This window comes from Crassostrea angulata, chromosome 3 (genome assembly GCF_025612915.1).
Source record: "Crassostrea angulata isolate pt1a10 chromosome 3, ASM2561291v2, whole genome shotgun sequence".
Lineage (NCBI taxonomy): Eukaryota > Metazoa > Mollusca > Bivalvia > Ostreida > Ostreidae > Magallana > Magallana angulata.
The window spans coordinates 30,666,854-30,684,466 of NC_069113.1; the positions used below are offsets into that span (position 1 = coordinate 30,666,854).

General features: G+C 33.8%; 1 protein-coding gene and 1 long non-coding RNA gene across 4 annotated transcripts; one reads left to right on the forward strand and one right to left on the reverse strand.

Annotated features, from left to right (window-relative positions):
- Positions 1 to 323: 323 nt before the first annotated feature.
- On the reverse strand, positions 324 to 9,873 carry LOC128177985 (centriolar and ciliogenesis-associated protein HYSL1-like). 2 transcript variants are annotated; one of them, XM_052844932.1, is made up of 10 exons: positions 9,747 to 9,873; positions 8,351 to 8,464; positions 8,096 to 8,191; positions 7,829 to 7,881; positions 2,923 to 3,104; positions 2,731 to 2,786; positions 1,827 to 1,906; positions 1,515 to 1,557; positions 1,179 to 1,360; positions 324 to 752 (listed from the first exon to the last, which is right to left on the reverse strand). In XM_052844932.1, exons 2-10 carry the CDS (start codon positions 8,451 to 8,453, stop codon positions 618 to 620), a joined length of 930 nt encoding a protein of 309 aa, XP_052700892.1. In that variant the 5' UTR covers positions 8,454 to 8,464; positions 9,747 to 9,873; the 3' UTR covers positions 324 to 617. The 2 variants fall into 2 exon arrangements, with proteins under 2 accessions (XP_052700892.1, XP_052700893.1); XM_052844933.1 differs by having other exon boundaries at positions 9,751 to 9,845.
- A 66-nt stretch (positions 9,874 to 9,939) lies between these two features.
- On the forward strand, positions 9,940 to 12,731 carry LOC128177986 (uncharacterized). 2 transcript variants are annotated; one of them, XR_008242889.1, is made up of 3 exons: positions 9,940 to 10,048; positions 11,447 to 11,664; positions 12,492 to 12,731. It is a non-coding gene; the product is annotated as an uncharacterized LOC128177986 (long non-coding RNA). The 2 variants fall into 2 exon arrangements; XR_008242890.1 differs by having other exon boundaries at positions 10,025 to 10,141.
- Positions 12,732 to 17,613: the final 4,882 nt, after the last annotated feature.

Consider the following 17,613-nt stretch of genomic DNA (forward strand, 5'->3'; position numbering starts at 1 on the left):
CTTAAAGTTTTTTATGGAACACTAATGCTGAACATATCTGACAATGGGGGCAATTTAGAAAAAGAAATTCAGATCAATTTACCAGTAAGTTGAAAAGATTTCATAAATTGCAGTAGTTCCATATTTTAGGAACTAATCAGAAATCAAGAATGGTATTCATATTGAACTATAAGATGCTTGGTTAACAACACCCTGCTCCTTATAAGCAGTGACATTTCCAAAGTATCTTGCCATATACCTCTAGAAAAGGTTGAACAGTGCATTGTGACAGCTGTTCACATAGCAGTATCTACTGCATGACAAAGGAAAAAGTACATTACATAATTACTGAAGATGTTTTATTAACAACATTTATAAATATATATGCAAGTATGTACATGATAATGGTAAAAGTACCATGCAAATTCAAATTTAAAAATCCCCCCTTTTTCTATATACAATACCAGTATCTTCATAAACATCATGTTTTAGAAGAGACTCTAATACTTCTAGTATCCTCTACATATTTTGAAATTCCTTTTGAACATTAAAAGAAATTTAATTTTCCACAGAGATGGAAAAACACAAATAAAATATATATATAAGCAGGATAGCATTTCAAGTGGGACTAATTGAGATCAGTATTCATGGTAGAAGCCATGAGCAGGCATTTGTCCCTGAGCGAGGTCCATACGTATCTGCCACCTCAGCGATTTCCTCTGCTTGTCTGTAGGTACAATGTATTTGTTTGGGACAAATACTCTTTGTGATTTCTGTAAGCAAACCAAAAAGTTAAAATATTTCTAAAAATAATTTTCAAAAAAAAAAATCACACATGTACATTCTTTAGACAACACAGAAATATTGGTAGTGAACATGTAGGACTGAATAATCACAGAAAACACAAATTTAAAAAAAAAAATTCACAGTAAACTACTATTCACAGTATAACTATTGGCTACTACAGATTTTATTGTTTTAAGAGGGAGCACATGCCCAGATTCAGGCAGTTGTCCTGGTACATATATATAAATCTTACTAATATCATAACATGGCCTAGGTAATAGGGAGAAGACACAAAAGTGGTGGTTAATTGTATTACATGTATTTGTGTATCAATGTTATATTATCCTTAATCATTACAAATTAATCAGAAATCTGTAAATGATTATGTAAACGTTAAAATCATCACTACTGACCTTTTCTACAACCTGGTCCTGTGCCAGCATTTGTTCTCGGATGTTCCAGCGCAGCTGGTTGTGTTTCTTTTCTCCTGGGGCTCGCTGATGAGTCCACGACTGTCGGAACTGTTGGTACCGTGCCACAGGGTCTGACTTGCGTACGTTTCTGGTGTGAGGATGCTCAGAGGGTCTCAAAATAACTGCATTTTCAAGCATAAGAAAATTATTAAATTACCATATATATTTAAAAACAATCACATACAATGTATGAAAAAACTAAAAGAGAAAATGATAATTTCGCAATTTATATTATTGCTCTGAATTCATGAGGTAAACATTTTTGATGTACCGTACCAGATGCAGGCCTTGGGTCATCTGGAGAAAGTCGGTATGGTGGCTGTATAGAAAATATAGCAATATTTGTTAAGACTTTCAAATACATGTATTGGCACTTGTACATGAATGTATGAGAGATAGCCAAAAAATGACACTTATAATGTAAATGTACTTTGAAAATAAAACTGAAGCAAAGCAGAATGCACAACTAAAAGGCTTGATATCTAGTATATCTTAATCGTTGTTACAATTACTTTGACAGTTTCACTCAACATTTGATTTTTAAAAAAATATATTAAACCCAAATAAAATGTGTATGTTTTAGTATACCTCAGCAGCAGGTGCTGTGCTGGGTCTGTCAGTGTTGATCCCCAGCAACCGCAGTCTCTCATTGATGTCTAGAACACTTCCTGAAATAGTATGTCACAGTACGATTAAAAAAAAGGTCATGCATAAACTCCCTCAAAAAATAAAATAGCAATATCTCAACAAAAATTAATGTGTGTACTTGAGAAGATTGGATATTTTTAGCTATAGTTCTGAAGCTCCCGGACTGAAAAAAAAATTCAGATGGAAGACCTGGAAGCTACAGTGCCTCCCATAATAAAAATCAAAAGTACTGGTTTTTATTATGGGAGGCACTGTAGCTCCTAGGTCATCCATCCAAACTTTTTCAGAACAGGCTCTGCCGTCACCAACTTTCCTCAAGTCAATACTCAGCCTAAAGTCTGAGATTTGACCTCAAATCTATGCACTATTCTTTAAAGGACTTGAGTTGAGGAGTGAGATGAGGGATTTGACAATTCTGGTGAGGGTGGAGCTGGGAGCTACAGATCTGCATCTAGGATATTTTAGGGTGTACTTGCATTCCATTTAATTTCAAAACCACTGTTTGGATTTCTTATTTAACATGAATGAAAAATGATTACTGGTACCGCTTCATTTAATAAGGTAACTGCTTTAATTAAGGATAGCATGAAACATAACATGAAACCTTATAATAAACAGCTTTATTTATTAAAAACACTGTAGCCTACAATGTGTACATAGTCCTTTTGTCTCAATTACCATTCCAAGTATTAAAACTGAAGTGTTTCTATACCAATTTAGTGTTTTACATGGAAGACAAAGGTTGAAACAAAATTAGGATCCATGCATAGAATCCATGGATAAGAATTAGACTGCAAAAAAATGTTGATGCACCCAACAGCAGCATTAGAGCAGAAAAGCTTACCGGATTCACTTTCTGTGAAGGATTCATCTATGACTCTGGACCCATCAGTTTTTTTCCTGTGAATGAAAAGGAATTTGCATAGAAATTAAACCACTAGCATTAGGATTCAATAATTAAATTGACAAACATCATCAACAGAACAAATTGACACTGCCTGTAATACTGACTCAGTGTGTAAAATGTTCCTTGTACCTGAGCACTTTTCTTTTGACCATCCTGCTGCCACATTCTGAGCCTGAGAAATCGTCCTTGGTACTATCAAGGTGACTGTCGTACAGTGCAAAGTCCCCTCGCACCTGGCTGGGTTGAGGAGGGAGGGGCTTTTTAAAGATAGGTTCTCCATGGTCATACCTAAGTGGTCTGTTTTCTTTTTCCTGTGTAAATGTAAAAATGAATGAAATGAACAGAATGATGACCAGATAGGTAATTTTCCTGTTTGTCAGTCACATTAAAAAAAAATGCAAAAGTACATTTTCAACATTTTTTCGATAGTGTATAAAAAAAAAAAGAAGCGATAATGTATAATCTTAACGTTACTTTTCCTCAACTTTCTTAATCTGAATTGGAGAAAAAAGTGTATGCGTTACTTAATTATCATCAACAAACAAGTAAACACAAACTTTCCATATTCTTCCTTCTTATGAATTCTGCAACACATACATTATCAAGCAAAAGAAATCTAAAATGGTAATTTCAATAACAAAATACAAAGTTCACTCGTTTTGTTAAGGGTAAAGATTAACAAGTTTATCTTTTAAAAAAGATAGATTAGCTAGCGCTATAGCCAACTAGCCATTCTTATATACACAAAGGAAGGCTTATGATTAACTGGGTTATTTTGCTGAAATTTTCCCACGTGATTGTCTTTTCTTTGTTCAGATTTTTCCGTATGATAAACTCAAGCAAAATTGATCAATGAGAAATAATCTTATTTTGTGCTTCAATGTAAAATTTTCCCGCTTAAATGTCCATTCAATCAGGCTTTTCCATCAAAAAAGGAAAATTGAAGAAATATATCAGTGTGCTTTTTGTCTTCCCAACATACTCTGAAAAATTATTCTGGTTTCGTATTGTTTTTTTTTTGTGTTTTTTTTTATGTGCTTTACGGAATTATCTAGGACTGTATAACTATACGGAAAGCTATGTTTCAACAGTTGATCTCTACAATCTTGGCTGGCCATTATATGACCCAAGCTTTTCTTGTACTTTTATGTGTACGTTAGACAATAGACAATATTAAATAAATTAAGAAGCTTAAGAAATTGAGTCATATCTATTTTTATACTAAAATGAAATTGTCATTGTACAGTCTATTTAAAGTAGTTTTCCCAGAATGCCCGACCATGAAGTCGAGCAGGTGTATTCAAGAAATATAGACGAACGTAGTTGCTAGCACTCAAGAGCGCTAGCAACAAGTAGACCAAAGATTTGATATCAAATTATATCTCTGAAAAACACAACCCACATATAGCATAGATCAACCAATGACTAGACATCATTAAGATGGTGACCATCACAAATGGCCCTGCTTTTGACATAAAGATGAAAAGAATTTAGACGACTTTGCTCGACCTTAACCTCTGACTTAGAAATTTAGTTTTAGATCTTAACACATCCTATATCATACAGACATTATATTTGTGTACCTGTAGTATAAAGTAGATAAACCAAGAAGGAAAAACATAGGTTTAGGAAGTATTTTACACAGAGGTATTTTATGACCTTGACCTTTTGACATAAAAAGTTGATTCAAGGCCATTGTACACCCAATAACTACATGCAGACGTATTGTAAAGTCTGGACAAGATTAGGTAAAACAGAGAGGAATTCATGTAAAAAACATAGGTAATCACAGATTACAAAGCTCACCGAGACGACACATCACCCTTATGAGACTTCACCTTTATGAGACCACCTTTATCATATTAAATGAAAATCATACTTTATGATCTTGGATATTCATGGATTCTGTTTTGACACAATATCGTATATCATCTGTTAAAAAATTGTATGATAATCATATGTTCATATGTTAATCAATACAATAATATAAAATTAAATATTGCATCCCATCATATTTACAACATATATCATATAATACAATAAAATACCATAATAAACAATGGTGAGATATGATATTGTAACTTATGATATGACATTGTATTGTGTTATACGTTATTGTATTTGATCACATAATACAATATCTTAATATATAAAACAATAAAGTATTATATTACAATATCATATTACATTATAACGTTGAAACATATGATATTATATTGTACATTGATATTATATTGTATGATAGTGTATGATGCTGTATCATTTTTGAAACATAATATGATATTGTATCATATGATACAATATAATTTGATACAACATTGTATCATATCAAATGATACAATATTATGTGATAAAGTAAAATATATAATACAACATTATACATATTGTATCATATGATACAATAATGTATCTTACAATATCATACAATACAATTTCATGTGATGTGATAATATATCATATTTTAAACCAATATCATATTATACAATATCGTATGATACAATATTATATAATATTACAGTATCATATTATACAATTTCATGTGTCTATATAACAGAAACTTATATTGTATTATACAATATCGTATGATACAATATTATAGAATATACAATATTGTATCATAGGATACAATATTATATTTTGCAATATCTTATCTAATAGTATCATGTGATAAAATAATAAATTAATAATACAATATAATATTATACAATATTGTATCATAATATACAATACTATACATAACGATATCATGTTACAATATCATAACATAAAATATCAAAAAAATTGATACAATATCATATCGTATCATATAACTTTTTATAATATTACATATGATATTATATTGTATCATATTTAACAATACTGTTTCATACCATACAATACTATATCATAGGAATCATGTTATATCATTTATCAACAAACACATCTATCTATCGAGCAGGTTTGAGTGAGGTAGGAGATTTCTATAGCATCCTTGATAATGGAGATCAGGCTCTGCATCTGAAGCAACCTCTGCATTTCATTTATAATATAGTTAAATCAACTATGCAAGCTATCATCTATAAAACATGTGACCTGTTCCAAAAAAACTAAACCTCATCCAGCATCCGAAACCTATGGCTCAGATTCAGCATTCAAGCCTGTCAGGTGCATCAGTATACATAAGACGCATCTCCATGCAAGTTTGGTGAAGTTCAAACCAGTAATAACTAAGATATCATCATCAGAGGGCACTAGCAATTAAAACCTTAACCTGCTCCAGCATCCGCAACCTATGGCTCAGATTCAACATCCATGCCTGTCATGTGCATCTGTATCATAAGACACACCATCCATTCAAGTTTGGTGAAGTTGGGACCTGTAATAACTAAGATATATTTTTTAGCATCCTTGATAATGGAGATCAGGCTCTGCATCTGAAGCTTCCTCTGTGATTCATTCATATTACAGTTTAATTAACTATGCAAGTTAGAAATAGTACTATTATCTATTAAACATGTGACCTGTTCCAAAAAACTTAACCATATCCAGCATCTGAAACCTATGGCTCAGACTCAGCATTCAAGCCCGTCAGGTGCATCAGTATCATAAGACGCACCATCCATGGAAGTCTGGTGTAGTTAGGACAAGTAATGACTAAGATAAAATTATCAGAGGGCACCTGTTTCAAAAACTTTAACCAGCTCTAAAAACCTTAACCTCCTCCAGCATCTGAAACCTATGGCTCAGACTCAGCATTCAAGCCCGTCAGGTGCATCAGTATCATAAGACGCACCATCCATGGAAGTCTGGTGAAGTTAGGACAAGTAGTAACTAAGATATAATCATCAGAGGGCACCTGCAACAAAAACTTAAACCAGCTCTAAAAACCTTAACCTCCTTCAGCATCTGTAACCTATAGCTCAGATTCAGCATCCAAGCCTGCCTGGTGCATCAGTATCATAAGACACACCATCAATGCAAGTTTGGTGTAGTACGGACCAGCAATAACTTAGATATTGCTATCAAAGGGCACCTGCAACAAAAACATTAACCTGCCCCAAAAACCTTAACCTCTACCAGCATCCGAAACCTATAGCTCAGATTCAGCACTCAAGCCTGTCTGGTGCATCAGCATCATAAGACACACCATCCATGCAAGTTTGGTGAAGTAAGGACCTGCAGTAACTTAGATATTGCTATCAAAGGGCACCTGCAACAAAAACTTTAACCTGGTCCAACAACCTTAACCTCCTCCAGCATCTGAAATTTAGGACTCAGATTCAGCATCCAAGTCTTTCAAGTCCATAAGTAGGTCCAGACGCATCATCCATGCAAGTCTGGTGAAGATAGGACAAGTAATAGCTTAGATACAGGACCTGCAACAAAAACTTTAACCAGGTCCGGACGCCGACGCCGACGCCGACGCCGAGGGTATAGCATAAGCTCCCCCTGACTTCGTCTCGGTGAGCTAAAAACTGGATTTCAAATCTATATCAGATATGACATAAGTCATTGACCTCAAAATGCTGTTCAAAGTCATGTATACACACTCTTGTGTTAATTGAGACAAGATAAGATTAAGGGGAAATACCTTTAATACATAGTCTAGACGAACACTTTACATATACCAGTAGTTCCGATATGACCTTGACCTTTGACATAGAAGCATGTTTCAAGGTCACTGCCACAACCTTTACCCAAGAGCCCTCTGTGATTGAAGCAGCTAAGGCCAAGGGGAGAGAATATATCATCTGGACAAGGATTTTACATGTAAGTCTGCTATGACCTTATCCTTTGATCAAGAAAGTTGTTTCAAGATCATTGTATTTCAATGAACCGTATTGAACTTCACTGAACCTTAAGGCACTCATTTGGGTGAAGTATGAGCCAGATTGGATTAAAGGGATAGAAAATATGCTCCAAACAAGTGAGGTAAGATGAACTTATGTAAGGACCATAGGGATACTGCAGGGCTGGACCCTAACATGTTGATTTATCTAGGCTAACAATGTGTCTTCACTACATTAGACTGATGAACTTCCAATACTGTACTTACCCTTGAGATATAACCTGGAGGAGAGTCCTCCTCTAAGCGCCTGTGAGGTGGACCTGAAAATATACATTGTAAGTTACACGCTGTATGTAATGGTATAACAATTTAATACCAAGACCACGGTGTTGATCCCTAAATCCTTATTTAAAAAATCTGTTTTTAAAATTTGGTGGACTTAAAAATGACTTAAACAAGAAATTCAGAATCTGGCTCATAAATTATTCTGGTCTTTAATCAAGTAAAAGACTGAAAAACTGATAACACTGGTACCTAGGAAAGAGTCTGAAGCATCTGTCTGGATGTGAGATGACAGACTGGTATCTCTTGATAATTTGCTTCTCTCATGTTGTATAAGCACTCTCAAATCTATTTAAAACAGGCAAAGTGAATACAGTATTTATGTACATCATAATTTATTTAATTCACTAAAAAATTGCTATACCATTATTTGTCCCTAAAATATCGACGTTAGAACAGACTACACTAGAGCAACATAATCCAATGAAGTCATTTGTATTCTCTTACCTTTTTTAAACTCTTGGAGTCTCTCACTAGGGATGCTTCTGTACCCTAACTTTGATAATTCATCTCTTATCTCGTCATCTGTGAACTCCAAATCATCATCCATTTTTGTCAATGCTGGATAAAAAAGTATGCTTATTATTTTAAACTGAATGTTAATAAATTCATATTACACATGACCAGGCAACAGTAGTGCATTGTATTGATAGAAAAGTATTGATAGAAGGTTAATTGGCTTTTGAAAAGTTAATATGTATTACGAAAGGAAAAGTAAGAAAAGTAATTGACTGGATCAGGACTCAAACCTAGCTGCAGGGCTGTAGCTCCCGGTCTGAAAAATTCGGATGGATGACCTGGGAGCTACAGTGCCTCCCATAGAAAAAATCTGCAATTTACAGGGCACGAAAATCTGCGCTAGTTTTGGACGGATTAACCTTATTTACACATGAACTCTGTGAAAAAATTAGTTCCATTAAAATATTCATGCAATTTTCTACTGATGTCGTCTCTTAACTTGCCTCAGATATTTCCCAAAACATGGTTCCCGACCTGGGGAAATATGGTATGTTAAATTCATATCAAGATCGAGAGTCGCCATTTTTACATGTAAACAAGCTGCACCGCTTCACTTCACGGGACTGGTGATCAGATGGTGTTTAAAAGAATATCAGAGGCAAGTAAAGTGACGATATCTGTAGTAAAATGTCCGAAGAATTTTTTGGAATCAAGTATTTGTACAAAATGTTCTCGGAAATAAGATTAATCAGTCCAAAACTAGCACAATTTTTTGTGCGCCGCAAATTGCAGTTTTTTACTATGGGAGATTTTTTTCAGACTGGGAGCTACAGACCTGTAGATAGAATGTTCTATCGTTAAAATGACAGATGTCCTACGAACCCGGTTTAACCTGACCTGAGCGTAGTCTGGTCACAGTAAGATTATTCTTTCTAACAGACCAGCAGCTAGACTTAAACCCCAAGCCCCTGTATTTTTGTCACAAGCTCACCCCGCTTCAAATATTGATAATTACATTCTCCATAACAATAGTAACAATTTACATTTTGTCTGAGCATTTTCTTAAAGTTCAGAACATTACTAATGAGTAATGTTGTATAAACCAAAATAATGCTAAAACCTCTCGCAGGAAAAATACTTTGCATGTGAATTTTTAACAATTTATGATAAAAATTGGGTTTTTTTAAAGACGTCTTTTTCTTTCATAAAGAAAAATAACAGAGTCATAAATGCTGATAGTTTTGCAGCATGAAATCAGACATCGACATGTCCAAACATGTATTTTTATTAAAAATCTATCTTTTAATAAATATCACTTTTAAATTGAGTACATAACGTCAATGTACTGATGCATAAATACAGTGAATATTCAATCTTTACTTACATGCCTAAAGTCCTTAAGTTTGCAGAAGTATTTAGGAAAAACTTGTTGAGCTATTTCAAATTATGTCCTCCATGATCATGATGTCACGATGTCAACAAATTCAAATGGTGTAAGCGACCAAATCATTCAAAACAATAGCCAGTCTAAATTTTCATTTATCAGATTTGATGAGAATTTTTTCCATCATGTGCAAGAAATGTGCATAAATATTTCACCAAAATAACCGTTTACCCTGTTTATTTGTTTATTACTTTAAGTTGTTTTGATGTAAGCGGCACAAAGGACTTCCGGTCCCATAGCAGGTTGTGTTTTCTTATTATTATGAAAAGTAGTTGTATAAGAGCGACGTTTGTAGTAAGCACATGGAATTTTAACTGATAAATCAAGTGAAAAGGGTATAGATTTAAAAATATTAGTTTTCTTATCTGTACTGTTCAATTTCAACAATGATATTTAAAAGTTCTGAGTGACCTTGTCTTTCGTCGGGTCTTTTTTTCACTGGCACTTGTTTCATACAGTACAATAACACCTCCCTTTGTTTAATACAAGGGCCTGTGTCAATTCTGCATTTTTACAGTTTCAAGAGTACTGAAATGGGCAGGCATAACAAAGCTGCAGAACTGTAGCTCTATGGGAAATTCAGGATGACCGTAGAGCTACAGTTGCATCCAAATAAAAAATTGTATAGATATTACGCACGAAAGATTCTGCAGGGTCTTACTACTGATTCACCACTTAACTTGCCTTTAATGTTTTTCTATAACCTCGGAAATGAATAATGTAAAATCTACGTGGGGATCGGGAGTCACCATATTACCTCAATACCTGTAAACAACCACACTATTTCACTTTATGGGGTGGATAGTAATTGTATTTATAGGGGCATGGTCACAATTTTGGTCAAATTTCATATTTTTATTTTTAGTGTTTATAACGCTTTAAAAATGCATTTCTAATGATATCCTTAAATTTGAATATCAGTCGTAAAGTTATGCGCAAGATGCAGAGCTCACAATTCTTTGTCATGTAAACAAGGCTCATGCCCTGTTTTTGTTTACTTTGGTTCAATATGCCGATAAAAATTCTTTTTCAAGCCAATTTCTCCCTCTTCTAATTTGTTTTAAGCATAAATGAATAGTTCCTAGCATTTATCACATTCATTTTGTGTCTAAAACTAGAATTTTTTTTACCTCAACATTCAAATAAAAACAAAACTTTTTTTACCTGACAAAGAAATATCATTATATGAGCTCTGTATCTTGCTTAAAACACAAAAACTGGCACTCAAATTTTGGTAGACCATTAGAAATGCCTTAGTGAAGCATTGTAAACATTAAAACGGAAAAATAATTTTTGACCCAAATCATGACATTTCATCCTTTAATAAGATGATCAGAGGCATCTTTAATAAGTAATGAGTTTTAAAGTAAATTGTCTTGGAAATTTTATAGGTATGTTAATTTTTAAAGAATATATATACATGTACCTAAAATAAGTTAAGTACAGTTTTGTGTTTGAATGAAACTGTAGCTCTGGTCTTTTAACCCGAATTTAAGCTACAGTTCTCAGATATACCTTCCACCAAATTATCTGTATAACAAGTTCAAATTATTCCAGAATGAGGACTATACCTGTACATTTCTCTTAGGAGAATACTTAATTATTACAGAATATAAAATTGATAATTTTTTTTGTTTTAGATGACTGCATCAAAAGTATTGAGTTTTGCGAAGAAAAATAAAGTAGCTGTTTTGTTTCCAATTGCAACCTTTTCCTACATTGTAAACGATTTGTATAGATCGTCAATTTTTAAAGCCAAAGTTGCAGAGAGAGACAAAAGATTAGAGGTGGCCCAGACCAAACAAGAGTCATGAAGTTGTTTCAGAGTGAACCAGTAAAATATAGATTTACACACTTGGTAAGGATGCATTTTTCTTGGACTAATTATATTGCCCTTTAGAGTGTAAGTTAAACTTTGATATTTCAACTACACTTTTATAAAATGTGTCTTGGATAAGTTGGCTTAGTAATATGAAATCGAGTACAGAAGTGTATATTTTTAACTTTCAACATGAGCAAAATTTGGTTTCACTTGATTTTCCTGTACATCTTTGTATTGCCCTTTTTTTGCTTTGTTGGAATTGATTCTCTAAAGTCCCTCATATCTTTTTGTCTCAAATCTTCTATTCAGTGGTATCCCTTTACTGGTAATGAATTGCACTACACAGATACAATTGTATTTCCTTCTTTCTCTTCTTTTTCTGTTGTACTAGCCACGCAGGCCTACAGTATTTTCATTTCATCCTTTGGTGTTTCCCCACTGATAATTTCTTTTGCAAAAGCTTAAAACATCAGAACCTTTACAAATGGCCAAGACCACCTAGCCCTCTATTGAAAGAGAAATAATTCTCTCCTTCATCACGTGTTAAGAGTTACTTTATATACTAGGAAAAATATGCTTGCTTAATGCTATCAATTAATGTGTACTGATGACTAAAAATGGACCCCTCTCATCAGTAAATTTTGCCCCAGTAATTTTTTCAGAAATGACAAGTAGAATAAGGGATATGCAGACACAATTCTACAGTCTTATGTCTAGCTTTAAGTTTGTATCCTGTGTACTGACTATTATCATGCAGGTGAAAAGTGAAAGTGAAAAAAAAAGTGAAATACCATTAGGTGAAAAGCCAATGTTTCATTTTTTCCATTTATAATATGATAATTATTTTTGTTTCTCTATTGCAGACTCCTCTCCAAAGAACGAGAACTTTGACGGCCTTTTATGTAACAATTCTCCCATTCTGTTTCTTTGCAAAATACGCGGAGAGGAAATATTTTCAAGATCCTTTGGACAAGCATTTGAATAAGAGTAAACTCTTTGGGGGGCGTAAATTGTATCCAGATACATGGACTGGAGCATTGTGGTGAAATGTTGTGTTAATACCAATTTGATTAAAAATAAAGATATGTGAACTTACCAAACCAGCAATGAGTTTATTTTTATTTCAAATCAATATTGATTATGTAGGTGATCTGATAGCTGTTAAATGTAAACTGTATATCTCTGAAAATTATGATTTTTAATAGGTACATGTATATGTATTTTTTTCTTTTCACCATATGATCTTGTATATCATGAATATACATACAATTTAGCGCAGTCATACCACTTAGGTTGGCAAGCTTCCCATTCAGTTGAAAAGATGTTACAATATCAGCAGTTAGAAGATATAAGTTACATGCATAATGTTTTTTGACCTACCAGTCCAGTGATTTTGTCATTGCGTCGCTTCTGGAACTGCTGCACAGGATTTGGTGAAACTTTGTAGCTTTATAGGACACGATGTGTTGATGTGCATACATTTAAAAGTGTTCACCCCAATGAATTAAATATTTAAAAAACTATGATTCAAACAGATAAGAAATTTTCAACATTTCTTATAACTAATATTTCCTATAAAACCTCAAAGTAAGGAATTGTGTATTTCAGCACGTGTTCATATTACATGTATTGACAACTTTTTATGATTAATATAGGACTTCAGAGAGAGTCTCGCATGAAGAACACTTACCGTAAAATTTGCTGAACATGCAAATATAGAGGATAAAACCAGAACTGTTGGAATGCTGCTTTATGAATTTTTTTTGCGATGAGTTGTACTCACTTTACAGTTAAATCTATTTTTTGATATTGTTTTAAATATTTGGCAATCCTGAAAACTTAATTTTTTAATGCTGCAAGTAAATTGTCATTTCCATTGACAACCAACAACAATCCAAAAGCTCTGGAGGAAACACTCGGAGTGTTCATGATATCCAGTAACGACTCTGATTGCTAAATTGTGCTTAACCACTAAAGAGTTTGATGGAAAAAAAAGCCAATATCCCAAGAAAAATGAATGTGTTTATTTCATATTGCCAATGGGTGAACACTTAGAACTTATAGCTCAGAATATTACGAGGAAATTCTGATTCCATTATTTTAATACTAGGAATTTTGGTCCTTTTGAGTTAAGAATTTGGCCTTTTATTAAATATTATAGTAATGAACAGTATGTCAGACTACTACAGAAAATTTCAAGAAACTTAATAAATGCATACCCTGTCAATCATTAGGTGTTGGGTAGCATTTTTATTTAGCAATGTGGGAGCATGGGGTCATAATGTGAGCTAGTTCGTTTTTGTTTTTTTTAAATTCAATAAAAGATTAACAAATTACTGGGAATTAGTGTATGAACGTTTTGCACTTTTACATATAACTATTAATAGGGCCCAACTGTCCATCCATCCATCTTACATAACTAGTCCGTAGCATTTCTTCTCACCCTTCGGCCCCAATTGGCTCATACTTTACCTACAAAGTGGAAAGTTGATCGAATTGAAGTTCTATGCCAACTAGAAAATTTTATAGGATTAAGTCAAAGCAAACTCCTGTAAAATACTTTCCATCATTAAACCAATGAAAGTGTGACATTTCAGTCCAAGGGAAAAAAAAATTGATACCATGTTGGGTTTTAGCTTTGACAAAGATATACTATGGACCACCTTGATTTAGTTTAACTGGGTGTACACCAGTGTGCACAGGTGTAAACATTTTGTATTGTATATTAATTAAGTGCATTTAAATGGTTCAGTGTAAATGGTCAGGAAGATAAGAATAAATAAGGCCGAATATGTAAAATAATTTTTTTAAGTTTTCAGTCATAACATTTGTCCCCCGTACTGGTTTAAGTGCTACACCCAACGACAGTGTTCAGAAAATGTACATTCCGTGTAAGCCTAAATGCTACGTCGTACAATACTGCACTCAACTTACAACAAAAGCGTGCATGCACAACGAGCCCATTATTTTCCCTCAGACAAAAATATCTAGGTTAATTTCTACAGCTGGATTCTAATTTTTCTAAAACTCTGCAAAAACTCTTCAGTGTGCTAAACATTTTTCTTTCTGGGAAATTTCAATATATCACTAACAATTTTAGGCCATTGTTAAAATCATTGCAATCATTATACCCCCCCCCCCCCCCACACACACACACATGGACAAAGTTGGGGGGGGGGGGGTATATAGGAATCACCTTGTCCATCTGTCTGTGCAATCATATCCGCTCCATATCTGTCTTATGCAAACATTGAAAGGTCTTACTTTTAGACAAAGATTGCTTATGATCTTGGGGTGTGTCATGATTTTGACCAAAAGTGTTTTGGTTATTAATAAGTGAAAGGTCACTTGAAAGAAAAGTGCAAAATTTGTGTCCAGTCTATGTCTTTCTTATTGAGAAACATTGAAAGTTCTTACTTCACACAAAGATTGCCTATGACCAGAGGATATTTCATGATTTTGACCCAAGGTCATTAGGGCAAGTTCAAGGTCACTTGAAAGAAAAGTGCAAAATTTGTGTCCAGTCTATGTCTTTCTCATTGAGAATCATTGAAAGTTCTTACTTTTCACACAGATTACCTACGACCTGAGGGTGTGTCATGGTTTTGACCCAAGGTCATTTGAGCTTCAAGGTCATTGGAAGAAAAAGTTATAATCTGTGTCCGGTCTATACATTTCTTTTGGAGAAACATTGGACATTCCTACTTCAAATATAAATTGCGTATGACCTGAGGGTGTGTCATGATTTTGACCCATGTTCAGTTGTGGAAGTTAAAGGTCTTTATTTAAAAAAATGCATAATTCCTGTCTAGGCTATATTGCTAAGAATCTAAAATTTGATACAAAGATTGCTTGTGATCTCTAGATATGTCCTTATCTTGAGCTTTGGTCAATTTTGCAAGTTAAAGATTACTATGAGAAAAATGATGCACTTATTACTTTCCAATAAAGAAATATACTTAAGTTTTTAGGTCACCTGAGTCACTCAGGTGACCTATTGCAATTGGTCTTCGTCCGTCGTCGTGCGTCTGTGCGTCGTGCGTTAACAATTTTACATTTTTAACTTCTTCTTGAAAACTACCAGGCCAATCGTTACCATTTTTGGTGTGAAGCATCTCTATGGTAAGAAGAATCTAAATTGTGAAATTCATGGCTCTACCACCCTTGGGGTGCCATGGGTGGGGCCAAATATGCAAAAAAAGCCAAATTTTCAAAAATCTTCTTCTCTACTCCCACGCATGTAAGGAAAAAACAGGTTGCATGGTTATGAAGTCCATGAAGCCCTCTACCAAAATTGTGAAATTTATGGCCCCAGGGTCAGGGGTTCTGGCTCTAGGGTGGGGCCAATATGGCCAAATAGTAAAAATGTATTAAATCTTAGAAAATCTTCTTCTCTACTACGGTACCATATATATTTTTTAAAAACTAAATGCATGCATGATTATGATGTCCATGAGGCCCTCTACCTAAATTGTGAAATTCATGACCCCTGGGTCAGGGGTTCAAGACTCTAGGATGGGGCCAATGTGGCCAAATACTAAAAATGTATTAAACCTTAGAAAATCTTCTTCTCTACTCCCATATATATTTGTTAAAAACTAAATGTATGATTATGATGTCCATGAGGCCCTCTATCAAAATTGTGAAATTCATGACCCCTGGGTCAGGGGTTCAGACTCTAGGGTGGCCCAATGTGGCCAAATACTAAAACTGTATTAAATCTTAGAAAATCTTCTTCTCTGCTCCCATATATATTTGTTAAAAACTAAATGCATGGTTATGATATCCATGAGGGCCTCTACTAAAATTGTGAAATTCATGACCCCTTTGTTAGGTGTTCAGGCTCTAGGGTGGGGCCAATATGGCCATATAGTAAAACTGTTTTAAATCTTAAAAAATCTTCTCTACTGCCACACACGTGGGCAAAAAACTGAATACATGGTTATGATATCCACAATCTCCTTTACCTAAATTGTGAAATTCATGGCCCCTTGGTCAGGGGTTCAGGACATGAAAGGGGGGGGGGGCAATATGGCAATATAGTATTAATGCATTATATATAATGTTTAAAAATTTCCTTCTCTATTCTCACACATCTGTTTTAAAAAAACTGACTAATAATTATGTTTACCAGGAAGTCCTCTACTGAAATTTAAAATTTCATGTCCCTTCAAGGATGGGTTTTGACTCTAGGATAGGGCCAAAATGGTTGTATAGATGTTAATGCATATAACGTTAAAAAATTATCTTCTTTACTCCCACACACCTGAAAGGAAAACTGAATTCATGATTTTGTAGACCAGATCTTAGTTTTTCACCAAAATTATAGGTTTCACAGTTCTTTTTGAAATGTGGACGTCATTACAAATTTATAATTTTTCTACTCCAGTATGAAACCTAATTAATTAGATGCATATATGAAGCTCCGTGACAAGTTTGTGTATGGGATATATGCTACTCAGGTGACCGTTAAAGCCAGTTGGCCTCTTGTTATATTTTCTTAGTGGAGGGTATTATTTGTGAGCTTGCTCACAGTACCTCTAGTATATGGTCTTCTCTCATCTGGCATGAAAGAGAACATCTCATAGTTTGTCAAAGAAGTAACCAATGCATTGAAAGTAGAGTCTGAGATTGATCTCTCATAATTTAAACATTTTGTTCACTGGTAATGCACTGCTAAACATTTTTTGGGAAAGTCTTGTAAAACATGACATTACATGAGTAATATCCATTGTATGTTGAAATAAATGTGATAATAAAAATAATCTTAGGTCTAGTTTTATGAATGTATCATTTCTTTATTATACAATAACAAAACAAATTATCAAGCTATATAAATTATATAATAAAGTATGATATAAAATAATCATAGGCACTGAAGCAAATGTAAATTAAGATCACAAATAAAGTAAATTCCAACTAGTCCGATGTCGTTGAATATTTTACTTTATGTTATAAGTATCAATCAAAAGATGTACCGGGGTA